Genomic DNA, 16,183 nt, shown 5'->3' with positions numbered 1-16,183 from the left:
TAACTTGGGACCAGTTTATCTCTGAGATCATACCCTTCAAGCATCTACTTGGCCGCTTCAATCGGCAGAATTGGCACTGCCACAGGTGCCACATAATCCCCATTCCGCATTTGTAAGAACTCAATTGTTTAGCATGGCAGTGACACTTTGGAACTCCCTGCCAATTGACACCAAGCAGGCGCCTTTCCTGTACTCTTTTTCAGCACCTGCTAAAAACATTCCAGTTTAGACACACCTACCCAGATGCTTGGAAAATTGAAGCACTGTCATTTTAATCTGTTTTAGTATTTTAATTTACGTATGTTTTAAAGTAGGGTTGTGAATTCGTCTTCATTTTACCGGATTACCTTTTTGTAAACTGCTTTGAGGGTTGTTGTGGTTTTTTTAAACAATCAAATGGTGTATTAATTCTACGAAATAAAATCCATCCCGGCCTTGCTAGTTCTGCCTGCTTCTGGTATCAGTTTAAAAGGACCACAGCTCCACAGATTAGGATCCCACACCCTCCATATTTAGGTTCTCCTCCCTATTCTAGGCTCCTGCTGCATCTACAGCCCTCAAAAGCCATTTTATCCCCTTATTGCTCCTCACTTCCTCCAAAGGATTTTGGCAGGTTTCTCTCATTAAGCAGCAGGAGGCGATTCCAGCAGCGCAAGCTTCCAGAGGCAAAGAAAAAGCAGGTTGGAAATGCTTGGATCTGCTGGATCTCCCTGTGCAGCTTACTGACAAGTGTCGACCATTTCCCCTACAGCTACCCAAGGACAGATCCAAGGAGCCAGCGAGGAGGTTGAGCTGGAATATCCACAACCCCTGCAGAAACCCCTTTGCTTTTTCTCACCAACGAGGCACCCCAAAATTACCCACTGAGCTGTTGCAGATATTATGCCTTTAAGGGCAAGAAAAATAGCGACCAGAAACGTGTCCCGCCCCCATCCAAACCCCAGCTGGACCATGAACCAAACTCAGAGAGAGTGGGGAGGGGGACCCATGGAAATTAATGGGCACAAGTTGTTCATCGTTTTCAGCGGGTCAACTCTTGAGTAATACTTAAGTTGAATCCCACCCACTTTTACCTCAGAAACTCCCTGCCCGTCCTCGCCTACTCTCGGAGCCCACTTTCAGATTCCCCAAACTCTCTCGCCCCCATTCCTTTTTTCACACAGTATCCCGCTTCCTACCCTAAAAAGCCCCTTCCTCACCCACCCCACCCCGCCATTTTTATACGCCTGCTTCTCCAGAGCCACAACGCCGCCCTCCATCTGCGCCCCTCCCCCTCTTCTCCTTAATCCCCTTCAGTCCTCGCGCCGGATTCCTTCGCGCCCCCCCCCCGGCAACCCGTTTCCCGCCCTTTTTAACGGTCGTTTTTCGCTCAGCGCGAGGCGGCCGAGTAGTCTCGAGAAAAAGGCGGGAAACAGGCAGCGGCCGGGTTAGGAACTTGCCTTGCCTATCGGCGTGTGAAGCGACCCTGCCTTAAATTATAAATTTGAGAATTTTATACAGTACTGTAATTGACTTTTCAGACGGCAATCGCTGCATGAAAAACAGGCGGGTTAGAAGAGTGGGGGTAGAAAGAAAAGAGGTATTGAAGGAGCTGATGAAAATCCTTTTTATTAGTGGGGGTGGGGTGGGACCCTGGTCCCTGACCCTCCTTCACTTAGAAATTTTGGGAAAGCTGCTTTCAAAATGTGGATTCCTTCAGCACTTCCTTTAAGTCATGTTCTTCCTTTGTTGTTCTCAATAGGAATTTGCCTCCAGCTGTCTCTGGATGGCAGGGACAGTCCCTATTTTCTAGTACCTGTCCCTGATACCATAAATTGTCCCTGCTTTCAGACAGTTGTCCCTTTTAGTCCATTTTAGGAGACACAACATACACTTAAAAGACTAATACTAATCTATTGTGTGCATAAACAGGTGGATCCTCCTAAATTCATTTGATTTTTGTGTGCAGGCCACAAAAAAACACCCTCAAACCATTTTCAACATCCTTTTCCAGGGACTGCACTATAAAAGCACAGACCTAAATGCACCTAAGGTGCTTCCATGGCGCAGAAACATGAATCCAAGATACAGATCCTGCCACCAAATCGCCACTCATATCTGTATCCATGGACTCGCATAGTAAAAAATAATCGATCAAACACACCAGGTTGTAAGTGTGTGAAAACATGTATATTTTGGATTTCGCCCTCCAAAATCTACCATCAAATCACACTCTTCAGATTGAACAGTAAAAAATAATGGTTTCAGCACACTGGCACATCAGTGTGGTGCAAAAAATGAATCTGGATCCACATTGTTGCACATTAAGGCACCTCAAATCCACTGACAAAGCCTAACCATGCATTCAGGTCCATGGGCTACATTGTAAAAGTCATAGACCCAGTGTTTGTTGCCATCCATATGTCACAGTGGAGAAGCATGCCTTTTGGGGTGAAATCAAAAACTGTTGAAAGGCTGAAGCACCTGTTGTGGCTGTAGAGATTGATACGCCAGTGGTGCAAACAACAACAACCCAAAAACCATAGTTATGAGGCACAGAGACCCATCAATCTGCTCATGAATTTTGCATGCCACTGGGGTGGACTTTGGTAATATGGTGCCCTGACTGAGGCCAAAATTTTGTGCCCCCAAATGGATCTTCTCAATTACTGATTTTCTTGATTTTGTGTCCCCTGGCTCAGTACCCTACACGGGGCAACTGCCCAAAACCAACCCTAAATCTGGTGCTGAGGCCAGAAAAAGCTGCTGCTTCATCATGTTTTACACCAATGCAAACAAATGACACCATAAAAATTATAGATCTGGTTGCCTCTGTTGCAGCACCACTGTGGAAAGAAATATCAATATGACAAAACAGATGTGAACTGTCATTTCAAAGCAGGAGGATAGTGTTGCTGTTAAAAAAACAACAACCATGAGGATCTGCACTTCAGATTCACGTTTCTGTCTTATGGTGGTGGCCACAAAGTACTGGACTCTTGGCTAAGAGTGCAGTAGAATTGCATCTCATAATATTTTCTTTACTGCTACAGTTTTAAATCCTGTGATTTTCTGAACCTATTCAAAGGGAAGGGGTTAAGTTTAACTATTCCATTGAAATCAATGGGTCTTAAATGTGCCATGTACTGGTAAAAATTGACATATCCTCCTTATATACTGCACCTTTCTTAACAGAAGCTGAGGGAGGACCTCTGCCTCACCTGTCCTTCTTGCAACATGGACTGGTTTCATTGCAATCAGTGCTTTATCCAGGACGCATCTGACTATTACGTCACCAGCTGTGGACACATATTTTGCAAAAAATGTGCTGGTACAGGTAAGAGTAACAGCATGATGTTTATACCATGTCTGGGATGCAACATTCAGTCACCAATGCTGCCTTCCTACACACACCTTCAGAAGATGACTAGGTAGTGAACTTTCCTATGAGTTTCTTGCATCCTGCACATGAAAACATATTGCTCATGTTTTGATTTGTCAGCTGTACAACAGAACTTGACTGATCAAAAGCCAGCAGTCAGAAATACTAAAATTTTCAAATCTGCTTTTTAAAGACCATCTAATGCAAGGGAAGCCGACATGGTACCCTCCATATATTACTGGATTCCCAACTCCCATGAACATGGATGATGGGACTCACATTTGGAACTCACTATATAGGTCACCTCTGATCTAACAAATTTGAAGATTGGTTCATAATTGGACCCATCTTCTGATATAAGAACTTTTATATTATTTATAATAAATTTCCACATATTATTCTAACACCTTTTGCATTTTAATCCTGACAGATAAATGCCCATCATGTGGAACCAGCTGCAAATACTTGTTTCTCAATAATAATGTAAGTTGTAGTTTCTCGAAAGCAGAATCTTATATTCTCCTTTGTTTTCATGGACTTTCTGAAACACAGATGTTCTAGTTGTACCACATCCATTTTGGCTAATGTATGGAGTTATTTCTTATAAGGCTAAAATGTTACAATTTTGAAAACACTTGTCTCATTTAATTAGCTGTTGTTACGGTAAAATCTGGGTGCGAGGCTGCTCTGCCACCCAGCTCGTCCGACTAAGTCCGCGGGTCCCTGCGGAGGAAAATGAGCTCAGCTGGAGACAGGAGCAAGCTGCCGAAGATCCAAGTTTATTGCACAACAGGTTCAAGGCGAGATTGAACAGCGAGAAAGGGGTGACATGAACTTTTGAAACTTCCCTCCATGTCCCAGAATACAGTGCAAAATACCGTATTTTTCGCTCTATAACACGCACCCGACCATAACACGCACGTAGTTTTTAGAGGAGGAAAATCCGTAGGCATGCCACCCGTAGGCATTCCCTCCATAACACGCACAGACATTTCCCCTTACTTTCTAGGAGGAAAAAAGTGAGTGTTATGGTGCAAAAAATACAGTACATCCCAGTTACATCATGAATACATTAAGAAGTGGTTGGGTTACACAGATTACATCATGAATACATTAAGAAGAGGTTGGGTTACACAGATTACATCATGAATACATTAAGAAGAGGTTGGGTTACACAGGATTAACATATGGAGGAGGGAGGGGGGAATATGCAGAGCTGGAGATATGCGCAGATAAGCACATCCTGAGTACCCGATGAGAAGACAATGGTCCATGTATGCATAGTCTGCCACCTGGCATTGCCCGGAGGAAAGGCTTGGCAGAGTGATTTGACAGGATTAGGGTCTTGACACTTTGCTTGAGGGATTACGGAGGACAGGGGAGGTGTCATGGAGTCCTAGAGAAATTGATTAAATTGGCACGTTGATTTTCTATGAATTTTATAGATTTTAGTCCCTTTTGACATTGACAATTGGAAATAAATGGATATATTGTAACGAAGAAGGTGAAGAAGACATGCCCCCCCTTCCGTATCACTGTTAATACAGGGCTGGGGACTGGCAGGAGTTGGACTGAGCAAGGTTTCTGCACTGAACAGTTTCTTTGGCAATCACTCGTAACCCAGTAAGATTGTCTTCCATGAATATGGTGTTAACAGTGAGTACGTAAGTGACTGTGGAGGCGAATTCTGGATCTATATGTCCTTCCACAGTAGGGACATAGGTTTCTGGGCGGGAGTTGATCACCTTGAGGGTTTGCCAAACCCACCTTCCTCTTAGTTTGTTTCTCTGAACAGCACACCCATCTGTAAGAGTATTTCAGGGGATGCAATTAAAATCCAGTATGTAAAATGCACTTTTAATTTGCAAAGTAGTTTCAATCCATATTCTTACTTACCTTTTTGCCCTACTCTTTCCAGTCACAAGTCCATGCTTAAAAGCTCTATGTCCTAGTGTTAGTTATTTTTGCCCTGAAGCTTTCCTTTCCCTGTGAAAACCCGCTTTTTAGTGCTCAATTGGAGCTAACATCAATTCAGGTTTTCTGAAGAAACAGTAAAGTGGCCATGTGTTTTGCTGTGAAAACATGCATGTGTGTGCAGCAGGGCCAGGGAATGAATGAAGTAACTCTGCTGTTAATGCTTGCATGCTTGTGCATTCACACTTAGCCATGGTTTGTACAAGGGATTTGAACATCAGTCTCTTAAATACATTACCAGCTGATTAAACCTAGAATATCTCAGTTTGCTTTGCCTCTTTGGAAGATAATAAAGAGTCTGGGCCTTATCTTGTCCTCTTTGTGTTTCTGATCTACAGATGAAAGAAGATGAAAAAAAGTTTTTCAAAAGTCCTGTTGAAACTGCTCTCAACCATATCACCCATCTATCTCAGGTAAGAATGACATCCCTGTGAGCATTGTCTCATAGGTCCTAAAATGCTGGTGACAGTCAAGAAACATGGAGTGAATTTGTGGAATTGTGGGTCTCTGAGAAAAAGCAGGTTAGCTTAAAAACAGTGCCTGCAATCCAGTCAGAAAAAGCAGGTTAGCTTAAAGATAGTGGGAGAAGTGTATGATGAAAATGTATTCAGAAGTATGTATAAGGGGTCCTTCCTGCAAACAAGAAGAAACCAAAATTGCTTCAGGCAACTTGTTTATTGAGCATTGATCTCATTTGTTTGCGCAATGTTTTCAGGGAGGTTCTGTGAAACTGGCTGCATAATGAACATTCATTCCAATTTGTTTGTAGGGAGGTTATACCAAGCAAATATCTCTCTCTCTCCAGTACATGTTTTATCACTTTCCTTATCCCTCAAAAGCTTGTTCTTTAAAAATAGGCTTGTGTTAAGTAAACGAAACACTGAGCAACCTGGATTTGCTAATACTATATGCGATTGAATCCTAGCTGCAAAATAGCAAGTCTGGAAGCAGCTGTAGCAGCTTAATTTCCTAGCCTAATAAACAAAGAATATGATTTGAAAAGAAGTTACATTTCACCCCGTTTCCAATAGCCTGGGTCTATGGGGGTGGGGTTAAATCTAAGGTCATTTATAGGAGTAGTTAATAACCAATCTGGGGAAGGGTTAATAATAATAGTGCTCCTCTTTGCCAATTTAGCTAATTAATTACTATAACAAATCTAGTTAAAAGAGCCATATAAATATACAGACCAACTAGTTAATAATCAGATAGAATTTCAGCAGAATCAGCAGCACCTGAACATTAAAATCTGCCAGGATTGCCATTTTATGTATATCTCAGAAGCCTTGGTAATTACCCTGAGCAAGATAATACTACTCCCTCCCCTGAGCAAGATACTACTTCTCATTGGTGGATATTACTGTAGTGACAATAATAAAGGTATTTATTTATTTGGGAAATGTGTATATATCACACCTTCAACAACAAAGTTCCTAAGGTAGTCTACAAGTATTTTTAAAAACAACAAAAGCATAGTCTAATGAAAACAGTGATAAAACAGTAGAATCAAGCAGTATTTAAAACAGTGAAAACATTTATAAGGCCTGTAAAAATTAAAGGGTCTTCACCTGCTGCTGAAAATATGGCAATGTAGATGCCAGGAAAGCTGACCATGGGAGAGAATTCTAAAAACAGGGTGCTACAAGTGTAAAGGGTGTCTCTCTATCTAGGAATTTCAGGTAGGTGAATATTGTAATTGCTGCTTTTCCAATATTTTCAGGAAGCTCTCCATTTCTGACCTTCCCCTTTGCACTCCACTAGCTTTGCATGCCCACCACAGTACCTCAGATGTCTATCGACCTGATACACTTTTGCAACATGTTTTTTCCAACATTTTTGAAACAGGAGTTTTATCTCCAAAGTTGTTATTGTGTCTTTATTTTGCACTTCAAGTACGTGGTAGATACCCTGTCATTCGTACTTACCTTTAGCCAACTGTTTGACTGCAGCAAGCTTTCAGCTCCCTCAAAGTATTAGCAGGCAAAGGCTAGACACATATGCCAGAGTTTTCTGTCAATTTTCCTTTCTAAAAGCTCCCCCTAGCAAACTCATGGGTTGTTTCTCAATTTCTCAGAGTTAAAAAACAATTTAGGGACTCTTATCACCTTGTTCAATTACAGCCATTAGCACAAACTCTGAGTCGCTTGTGCAACATGATGTGCATCTCATATGACTGGAGTGAACATGCAAAACTATATAACCTTAAGTCAGACAACTCGTTCATTTAGCCCAGTCTACTCTGATTGGTAGACATTGAACCTGTGTCTTGTGGTGGCTGGTGCCCATTGGGAATGGCAGGGCAGCAGGCAAAGAGGTCCACCATAGGTGGAACCTAAGACAGACAGAACCCACTAATTCTGGTTTTGTTCCTGTCTTTCTCCCTGTCGAGTTGCACAAGGGTAAAACTGAGTCCAAGGAGGAGGAAGCTGACAGTCAGTACCACTCACAGGGCTGGTTGTAAGGAGGTAGGCAAGTGGGGACTAACTGGGGGCAGACTGAAGTGAGTGGGTCACTGCTCCATTTACCCTGTGACCATCTATATGTAAGGCAAATGCTGTACCACTGCACTATGCCACTTGCTTCCTGTCTAGTATGTTCCCTAGAGTTGAAAGGACCCATATTCCATTTCTGATCTCCTGAAGCAAGTCACAGTCCCCAAATTTGACCAGGAGAGCACATAATAATAATATTAACTTTATTATTTTTACCCCGCCCATCAGACTGGGTTGCCCCCACATGCTTTTCAATCCTTTTATTTCATTCCCTTTGTTTCTCTTCCTAGGTGTGCATGTTCCAGAAGGGCCAGATGGAGCTTTTAGTTTCTTTCTACAAACACAATGCTTCAAAAGCAGAGGGAGCCCTTCAGGAAGCTCACCAGAAACTAACTATCCAAGAAAAGCAGGTTGTGTTCCCATGAACTAAGGCAAACAGTGTTAGTTGTAGCTGCAGGATTTAGTAGAGCCGTCATGAGGAAGACCATCAAAGTGTTGAACTAGGATTGCAGAAGCCTAAGTTCAAATCCCTGTTTAGTCCTGAGACTCACTTGGTAATCTTGGGCCAGTCATTATCCCCCAGTATAACCTATTCCCCCTCCTGAAAACAATATAAAGAAGGTTCATATGAAATATTCTTGAATTCTCGTTTAATTTGTAAGCAGCTTTTATTATTGATTGATGGCAGAATCCTGGTAAGGGGTGGAGTGAGCTCCTGCATTAACATTATACACATAAAGCAACCAAATGGGGATAAATATGTATACTGTTATTTTAAAAGGACCATATTCCTATTCCATTAGTACTAGATATTATGACATGTCAATGTGAAATGGAACTATTGGTCTGCATGATCCCACAGACATACATCCCACATCTCTCTGCCAAAATGTTCCTGCCTAAAGGGTCAACAGTATAACTGGATGTAATATAATGTATTAATGTAAGGCAATGCAATATAATTAGTCAGACCACCTATCTTCCATTTCTTTCCCCCTACTCCCCTTGGCTTAGGAATTTGGAGGCAATACGGAGAGAGAACAGGGAACTGAAGAAAAAGTGTAACAACATGAAGGTAGGAGCCTTCATTTTTTGTGATTGAGTTCCAGACACCATCTGCTGGTAGAAACAAGTTCTGCTCCTCCGTGCCTTTGTCAATGTTGGGATGGGAAAAGTGAATCAACCTCCCTGCAGCTTACTTATATTTGCATTTGGTCCTGCAAACCCACCCTTTTCTCTCAACAGGCTTTTCCGAGACACCGCCAGAGTAGCAGGTCAGTGTGTTAGTTCTGCCTTCTTGGAACATTTGCCAGGAACTGCAGCACATAAAATGTAGACACCAACCAACGTATCTGTGGCAAAACGATAGAGCTGAGTTTGAGGTCACAGGGCAGCAAAACATCTGGGGCACAGTCACATGCCTTTGACACTGACTGAACAAAATTCATTTCAATTTGCTGCAGAAACAGCACTCCGAGGCCAGTCGGTGTCACACACCCATCACCCAGAGGTAGGTAGAAAGATGGGGCCTCTGTAGGCATGCATCAATGCCCTTGAGCAAATGTTCACATTACAGTGTATCTGTTTGTTTATGAGCATGTGAATGCATGTGTTCTGGCCCTGAACACATAGCAATAAGTGGCTACTTACCTATCTAAAAAATGCCTTTGCACATGTACACACATGCAATCCAACATGTTTCCCTGAGAGGGATGGACAGGTACAAACATATGCTCAAATATTTCTCTATAAAATCAGGGTAAAGGTTTGCACATGTCTTTTTGGCCCTTGAAGATTCATATTTATTACCTTCCTTATAATGACTCAGACCAACATCTTTTCTCTAGCACAGTATGTTGTTACTGTCTCTACAGTAACCTATTTCATATTTTGCAGTTACACCACAACCTATTTCCCAGCACTCCAGTGAGGTAGTCAGGTAGGTGAATCAGGAAATTCATATTCTTTGGTTGTAGGTGTGAGGCATTGTTATAAAAACAACAGCAAAAATGTAGGCATTTGCTCACAATTCCAGAGGAATTTCAGTTTATTTTTTTCCTCTTTAAGTAAAACAAAATTCCAACTCTAAACACAGTACACTTCATGCTATGATCTTTCCTCTGTACAGTATCCTATCATCAAAAATTGAATTCTAGTTTAGGAATCTAGACCTCTTAGTAGAGGCAATGCATAGATATTATCTGTCTGCTTGCCTATCTAGCCTTCCCACCAGTGACTCCTGGACTTTTTGTGCCTCTATTCTCCGTAGTCGCTCATCTTCCATGGATGCCATCTCTTCCAGAACCAGCCAGCTATCAAACTGGCAAGTGAGTCTCCACCACTGCTGTCCTTTACCTAGAAAAGGAAAAGATAAGATGGATATGTTGTTTTTGTTCTTCAAAAACTCAGTGTCACAGAGAATTCTGAGAACCAGGAGCCATTGATATAATATGCCCATGAAAAGAGAAGCCTTGTCCTCGTCACACACTGTTTACTGTTTTGTGTTATCAAGGCTTAGTGCTCAGTACTTAATACATTGCCATGGCAAAAGAACTATTCTCCTGTTGCCAACAAGGACTCACCAAGGCAATAACTGCAACAAGGTCAGTGGGAGCTGTTAATATCATCTGTCTGATAAGGCCTACAGGACACATAAATAACAAGTGCAGATTGAATTGTAATGTAAAATTTAGAATTAAGGTGTTTATAATGTTGTTGCCTTATTTTACCATGTAATAACTTTTCTAGATAATATTAAAAAGCAAAGATTTCTCACTTGTACCCAGCATGCCACAGGATCCACTAGGATGACCCCAGCTGACTCTATAAATGGTAAGAAATAGCTTCAAATAAAAGGTAGGGAACACAACTAGACAATAAGAGATTGGGGTGGGGGAAATAATTCAAGGATCACACTACCAAAATCATTAAGAGCAACACTAAAGTATTTTTATATACATTAGACGCAGGAAACCAGCTAGGGAGGCAGTTAGACCCGTGGATGATAAAGGAGTCAAAGGTGTGCTAAAGGAGGAAGAGGAGATTGCAGACAAGCTGAATGAATGCTTTACATTGGTTTTCATTGCACAAGACATAGGGCAGGTCACTATGTCTGAACTAATTTTCTCAGGAAGAGAGCCTGAGGAACCAAGGGAAATAGTGGTGACAAGAGATGAAGTCCTAGGCCATACTGACAAATTAACTTATCATATCCAAACGGCATCCATTCAAGAATTCTTAAAGAACTCAAAGGTGAAACTGCTGATCTTTTATTGGAAATATGTAACTTGTCTGTAAGATCAGCCACCACACTGGAGGACTGGAAAATCGCCGATGTAACACCAATTTTTAAAAGGGGGATCCAAGGAGATCTAGGATAGTACTGCCCAATTAGCTTAATGTCAGTTGTAGGAAAGCTGGCGGAGAGCATGATGAAGAATTGCCAAACATAAAAAGACTTGCTGAATAAAAACTAGCATGTTTACTAGAAGTGTAATACTTGTCCCATTAACATTATTCAGTTCTTTGAGAATGTCAAACATAGTGCCAAACACTTTCAAAACATTTCTCATCAAAAACTCCTGAGTATGATTACCAACCATGGGATAAGAGGACAGATCCTCACTTACATCAGTAACTAGCTAAAGAGGGAGCAGAGAGTAAGACTAAATAGAATTTTCATAACACAATATTTTATTACAATACTGGTCATCAATTAGTACTTTTGCTTTTTAACCTGTGCAGAAACGATCTGGAATAAGAGATGAGCAGTGAGATGCCTATGAGGCCAAATTGTACAGGATAGTAAGAAAAGGGGTGATATATCCAATACAATTATACACATCTATGGTGCAACCATACTTGAGAATACTGTGCACAGTTCTGGTAACACACCTTAAAAAATATATTGTAGAACAGGAAAAGGTTAAGAAAAAGGTAATGAATATCATCAAGGGACTGGAGCAACTCGCTTATGAGGAAAATCTACATGGGGGGGGGGTTAGTTTAGACAAATTGTGAATAAGGTGGAAGGACGAGAATGAAGTGTCTAAATTTATGCATGGTATGGAGAAGCTGCATAGAGTTTTTCTCCTCATAATACTAGAAGCCAATAGATATTTTATAATGAATTTGGCAGATGAAAGGAAGTTCTTAGTCACACATGGGGTCACAAAGAGTCGGACACAACTAATCGACTAAACAACAACTACTTAGTCACACAGAACATCATTTAACTCTGGAATTTGCTACCAGACAAAGTTGTAATGGTCAGCACTTTGGATGGCTTTAAAAATGTGTTTTAGACAAATTGATGAAGCATAAGACTATTGAAGGCTGCTAGTGGCATATACCTCCAGTATCAGAAATAGTATACCTCAGAATCCCAGACTCTGTTCTTATGAATGCTGTATATGTTTTGACTACAAATAATACAAAAGACCAAAAGGTGGCAATGGAAGACCAGGAATAGGAGAGTGCAAGATTCAGCCTCCAAAGCTTATTCAATGTCCAAGAGGGGAAATTGTCCCCTCTTTTAAATGGGCAAATACATTATTGTATCTAAGAAAAGTAAAGTCCTACATGCTTACCTTTGTTCTTCTCCTGTCACCTTTCCACAGACTCTCCGATAATCACTTGAGGCTTAATACTTTGTTCTATTTTGCAGCTACTCCTTCTTCAGGTTCCACTCAAAGTTTATTCTTCAGGTGAGTTCCAGGGTGAGGGATGATATTCCCTCCAGGATACTATTATCACATGACCATGAAAAGGCCATGGCACTAGTATTACTTGCCACAGTAATTTGCATTTCTCATCACCATTCATCTCTCCATTTCTTTCAGGCCTTCTCCTGCCTTTTCTCACACCTCCAGCATGAATGTCAACTCACACCCCCCCACGGCGAGGCAAAATCAAAGTGCTAGGCGGCAACAAGAAACCCCATACTTCAACCTCAACATCTTCTCTGGTGAGAAAGTACCCTGCTGCTAACAGATGCACCTTTTATTCTTCCATATTCCCTCCAGTACTCAACAATGCTATCATTGTACACTATAGTTCACTGTAGTAATACCGTAATTACAATGCAAGCTGCATTCTAAGGGTTGGGGTGACACATACCACTCAGCCTCAGAATCCCACCATATACTTTCTAATTATCCATTCTCTATTGGCTTTAACCCACAGATCAGACAGAGGGGGTTTCTGTGCCAGAACATCGTAGCAGTGAGAGACTACGGCCTATACAGGTGAGGAGCAGTCTGTGAAATGAGTATGGACTGGGCAAAGCTTATCATTGGAGCATTTTGAACAACTGCTTTTCTTTTTGTCTTCTCAGCTGAGATTCACCCCTCGCTCCTTTCACTGCAGGTAAGTGGTAACCTGTTTAGTTCACCATCCTCTCACCCAGAGGCATACCTAGGCCCACTTGTGCCCTTGGCATGGAGATGTATCAGTGCCTCTGAAGCTGGGAGAAACCATGGACTAGAAACTCAAAAAGCCACACTTCTAACAGCACCACTGGCTGACTGGGGAGAGAGCCCTCGCTCAGAGCAGCAGAGAAACAGCCTGTGGAGTGCATGGACGGGCAGGTGGGCTCTTAGCCACTCCAAGCCAGAGTGGAGAAGTGAGGTTTTTGTGCCACTCCTGAGCCTGTGCACTTAGCAGGGGCCAACCCCTAGACATGCCCCTGCTCCCACCAGGAATTAGGGCTGTGCCCCCCAGAACACATTATTTGTGGACACCTTTGGGCACTCCCATTTGGGTTTAATTTGAAGAGGGTTGCCTTTATTTTTTGCTTATGTTTTTTATTTTGGGCTGTATTTTGCCCACTTTTATGGGATCAGGGTTCAAAGCCTCTAAGCCAAAAAATGTTGGGGACTCTCTGAGTTAGGAGACTACAAGAGCTTGTAAAAGAGAGCTTGGGGGGGGGGGCTAATACAAGGTTTTGAACTTCTGGGATTTGCAGTATCAAGTATTCTGTCACTTCCTCCTTCTGCTGAGCCAAGCCAGGTACTTGATCTGCGTAAGACACAAACTCCTGCCTAAGCCCGATATTGTGGTCTAGATACAGGCTGAAGTGCATTACTTAACCACAAACAGAAAAGTTTTGTTGAACATAACTGAGTAATAAGCTGCATTTGTAACTAAAGTGTGAACCCTACAGTATGCAACTAGCTCATTTTATTTTATCACAGGCATTCATCCAACAGCCAAGCCCACCAACAAAAATAGGGAGGACAAAAGCAACTCTCTGCTTACCAGTCTCAACATGGGCAAGATGATATTTCCTGTTTCTGCATAAACTCTGCTGAATTTTTGGGGCCTTGGTGAAAAGCCATCCACTAAAAGTATTCTCTCTCTCTCTCTCTCTTGTAACACTATAGTTTCAGGAGATCTAACATGTGATAGACTTAAGTGGTGTAATATATATTTGCAGGGTCTCTTGTTGAAGGAAAGGTGATCAAAGGCAGACTTAGTAGGCTTATTTCAAGACTCAGTGTTACTAGGCTAGGGCATTTTCTAGCAGACTCTATTGCAACTTATTAAGCAGTTCGTAGATCATAAAATAAACTTGCCAAAATTGAAATCAGATTCATTTGTTGAGAAGATAGCAAGTATTTTTGAAGTTCTCAGCTGCAATTTAGCCACTAGTAACTCAATGGAAAGGTTCCTTCTTTTTTCTTCCAGTTGCATGGAATATAGGACTACTTTCTCCATACTGTATAACCAAAGTTGCTTTCCATAGTAAGGACGTGACAAGTATTTCTTTGAAAGATAAAAAAGAAGCTGTATTTTTATCATTATTATTAAGGAAAAGACTAATTATCAAGAGAATCCCTCAGTTATGGCTATTTGAACTAAATCCACACCTCAGTCTATTTTATTTATCTCCTTCAATATCACACAAGTTTGTACAGTCCCATGTTCCGCCTTCTCTCTCTTTCTGCATAACTGACCAACTTATACCAATATTTTTAGTTTTTCTAGCAGGGGGAAGAGGTGTTGCCTTTTCAACCACTCTGATTTAATAAATAGGGTTGTTGTTTTTTAAATGCAGATTAGTATCACTATGTACAATCTTCTGCCTACTCATCGTTCCATAAATCTCAGAATCCATCTTCCCCATAACCCCTTATAAATGATCTAAGGCCAGTTCTGAGAGTTTACAGCAGCTTTCGATCCCTTAGATTCTGGGGCGGGGAGCAGGGTAGGAAACACATTCCTGTTTCAGTGACGGTATTGGCTTTGTGAATGGAACAAAGATGGCATACAAACAGCAATGCTTCCTCCATTTCTTCCATAAAGGAGATGGTCTCTACATCACACCTCACCTTCAAGTAAGCTGCTGTGGAAAGTGGTGGCTTTCAGTTCATAGCCATCACCCATCTAGTTCAAAATGGATATATGACCAAAGTGAAAACTGATGGATCAAGGCACCAGTAAAGGGAGAGCACAGGAATGAATAAAAAAGGGTGATGACATCCACCTAAGGAGCTCAGTCGGTGGAGCATGAGACTCTTACCCATGAGACCCATGGATCTCAGGGTCATGGGTTTGAGCCCCAAGTTGGGCAAAAGATTCCTGCACTGCAGGGAGTTGGACTAGATGATGCCCGTGGTCCTTTCTAACGCTACAGTTCTATTATTTTAAGATCATCAAGAGCAGAAGAAAAGTTAGAAGATGTACAAAGAAGAGGCAATTAAAATGCAAGGAGAGAATGAAACGGAAGACAACTGAGATTAAGGCACAAAGTCGCCATCCTTGATTGGCAACTGCCAAAAATCAAATATTTATAACTGTAATTTTGGGCCACAATTTTAAAAATGGAAAACAAAATCCCATAAGTAAACAAACGGGGGGGGGGATCCAAGGAGGGGTACGTTAGAGCTAAAAGCCTGGAAGAGCTTAGTCTAAATTACATTTTTTTAATGTGTTCTGTCAGTAAAGGGACTTTGATTTGTAAAGCCAAAAAAAAAAAAAAAAAGTTTCTTCATTGTATTCCCTAGACTGCTGCTTCACTTAGCAGAATGAAATAGGATTGATAAATGGGAGAGTAGCCAGATGTTATATATTTTCTGGATGGAATTTGAAAAAAGACATTGTTCCGTAAGTGAAGGTACAGAGAGTCATATAAGCCATGTCACTGTGCCAGTGAGGAAAACACTGACAGAAGCAGGAGTCAAATAATTAGTTGGAAGCAGTGAAACAAAGCAGAATCAACATGGTTCTCTCATCCCAGATACCCCCTTTAAAAGGAGGGAACAGTAGCAGCTTTAGAACTCAAGAACGGCAAGAAAGAAAAATGCATCAGGATTCTAGAAGAAGGAAACAATTTGGACTCTATGAGCACAACACA

General features: G+C 41.5%; 2 protein-coding genes and 1 long non-coding RNA gene across 16 annotated transcripts in view; 1 reads left to right on the top strand and 2 right to left on the bottom strand.

The window, feature by feature from the left end:
• Window positions 1-1,279, bottom strand: part of SLC7A8 (solute carrier family 7 member 8) — an 18,397-nt gene extending 17,118 nt beyond the window's left edge. For 2 of the 3 annotated variants that reach the window (XM_083471699.1, XM_083471700.1), the window contains exon 1: window positions 348-1,279. The gene's annotated coding sequence lies outside the window, so the exon portion shown is untranslated. The remainder of the gene's footprint in view (window positions 1-347) is intronic. The other variant, XM_083471698.1, reaches the window with a different exon arrangement.
• Window positions 1-16,183, top strand: part of RNF212B (ring finger protein 212B) — a 23,686-nt gene extending 7,503 nt beyond the window's left edge. The window contains exons 1-17 of one of the 12 annotated variants that reach the window (XR_014518551.1): window positions 1,352-1,579; window positions 3,175-3,316; window positions 3,792-3,844; window positions 5,674-5,748; window positions 8,118-8,233; window positions 8,842-8,902; window positions 9,073-9,101; window positions 9,291-9,337; window positions 9,724-9,766; window positions 10,097-10,154; window positions 10,614-10,659; window positions 12,494-12,533; window positions 12,669-12,793; window positions 13,012-13,073; window positions 13,163-13,194; window positions 14,022-14,174; window positions 15,834-16,183. Coding sequence is in view for 8 of the 12 variants with exons in the window: in XM_083471707.1 (XP_083327833.1) it covers window positions 1,535-1,579; window positions 3,175-3,316; window positions 3,792-3,844; window positions 5,674-5,748; window positions 8,118-8,233; window positions 8,842-8,902; window positions 9,073-9,101; window positions 9,291-9,337; window positions 9,724-9,766; window positions 10,097-10,154; window positions 10,614-10,659; window positions 12,494-12,533; window positions 12,669-12,793; window positions 13,012-13,073; window positions 13,163-13,194; window positions 14,022-14,058 (1,011 nt within the window). In the remaining 4 variants the exon portion in view is untranslated. The other 11 variants (XR_014518552.1, XR_014518553.1, XR_014518554.1 and 8 more) reach the window with 11 other exon arrangements.
• Window positions 9,840-12,553, bottom strand: LOC310691746. Its single transcript, XR_014518555.1, has 2 exons — window positions 12,417-12,553; window positions 9,840-10,182 (listed from the first exon to the last, which is right to left on the bottom strand). It is a non-coding gene; the product is annotated as an uncharacterized lncRNA (long non-coding RNA).

The sequence above is a fragment of the Podarcis liolepis genome (genome assembly GCF_965112155.1).
Source record: "Podarcis liolepis genome assembly, chromosome: 13".
Taxonomy (NCBI): domain Eukaryota; kingdom Metazoa; phylum Chordata; class Lepidosauria; order Squamata; family Lacertidae; genus Podarcis; species Podarcis liolepis.
The sequence above is the reverse complement of the archived record's forward strand: the minus strand, read 5'-3'. Positions and strand labels throughout refer to the sequence as shown.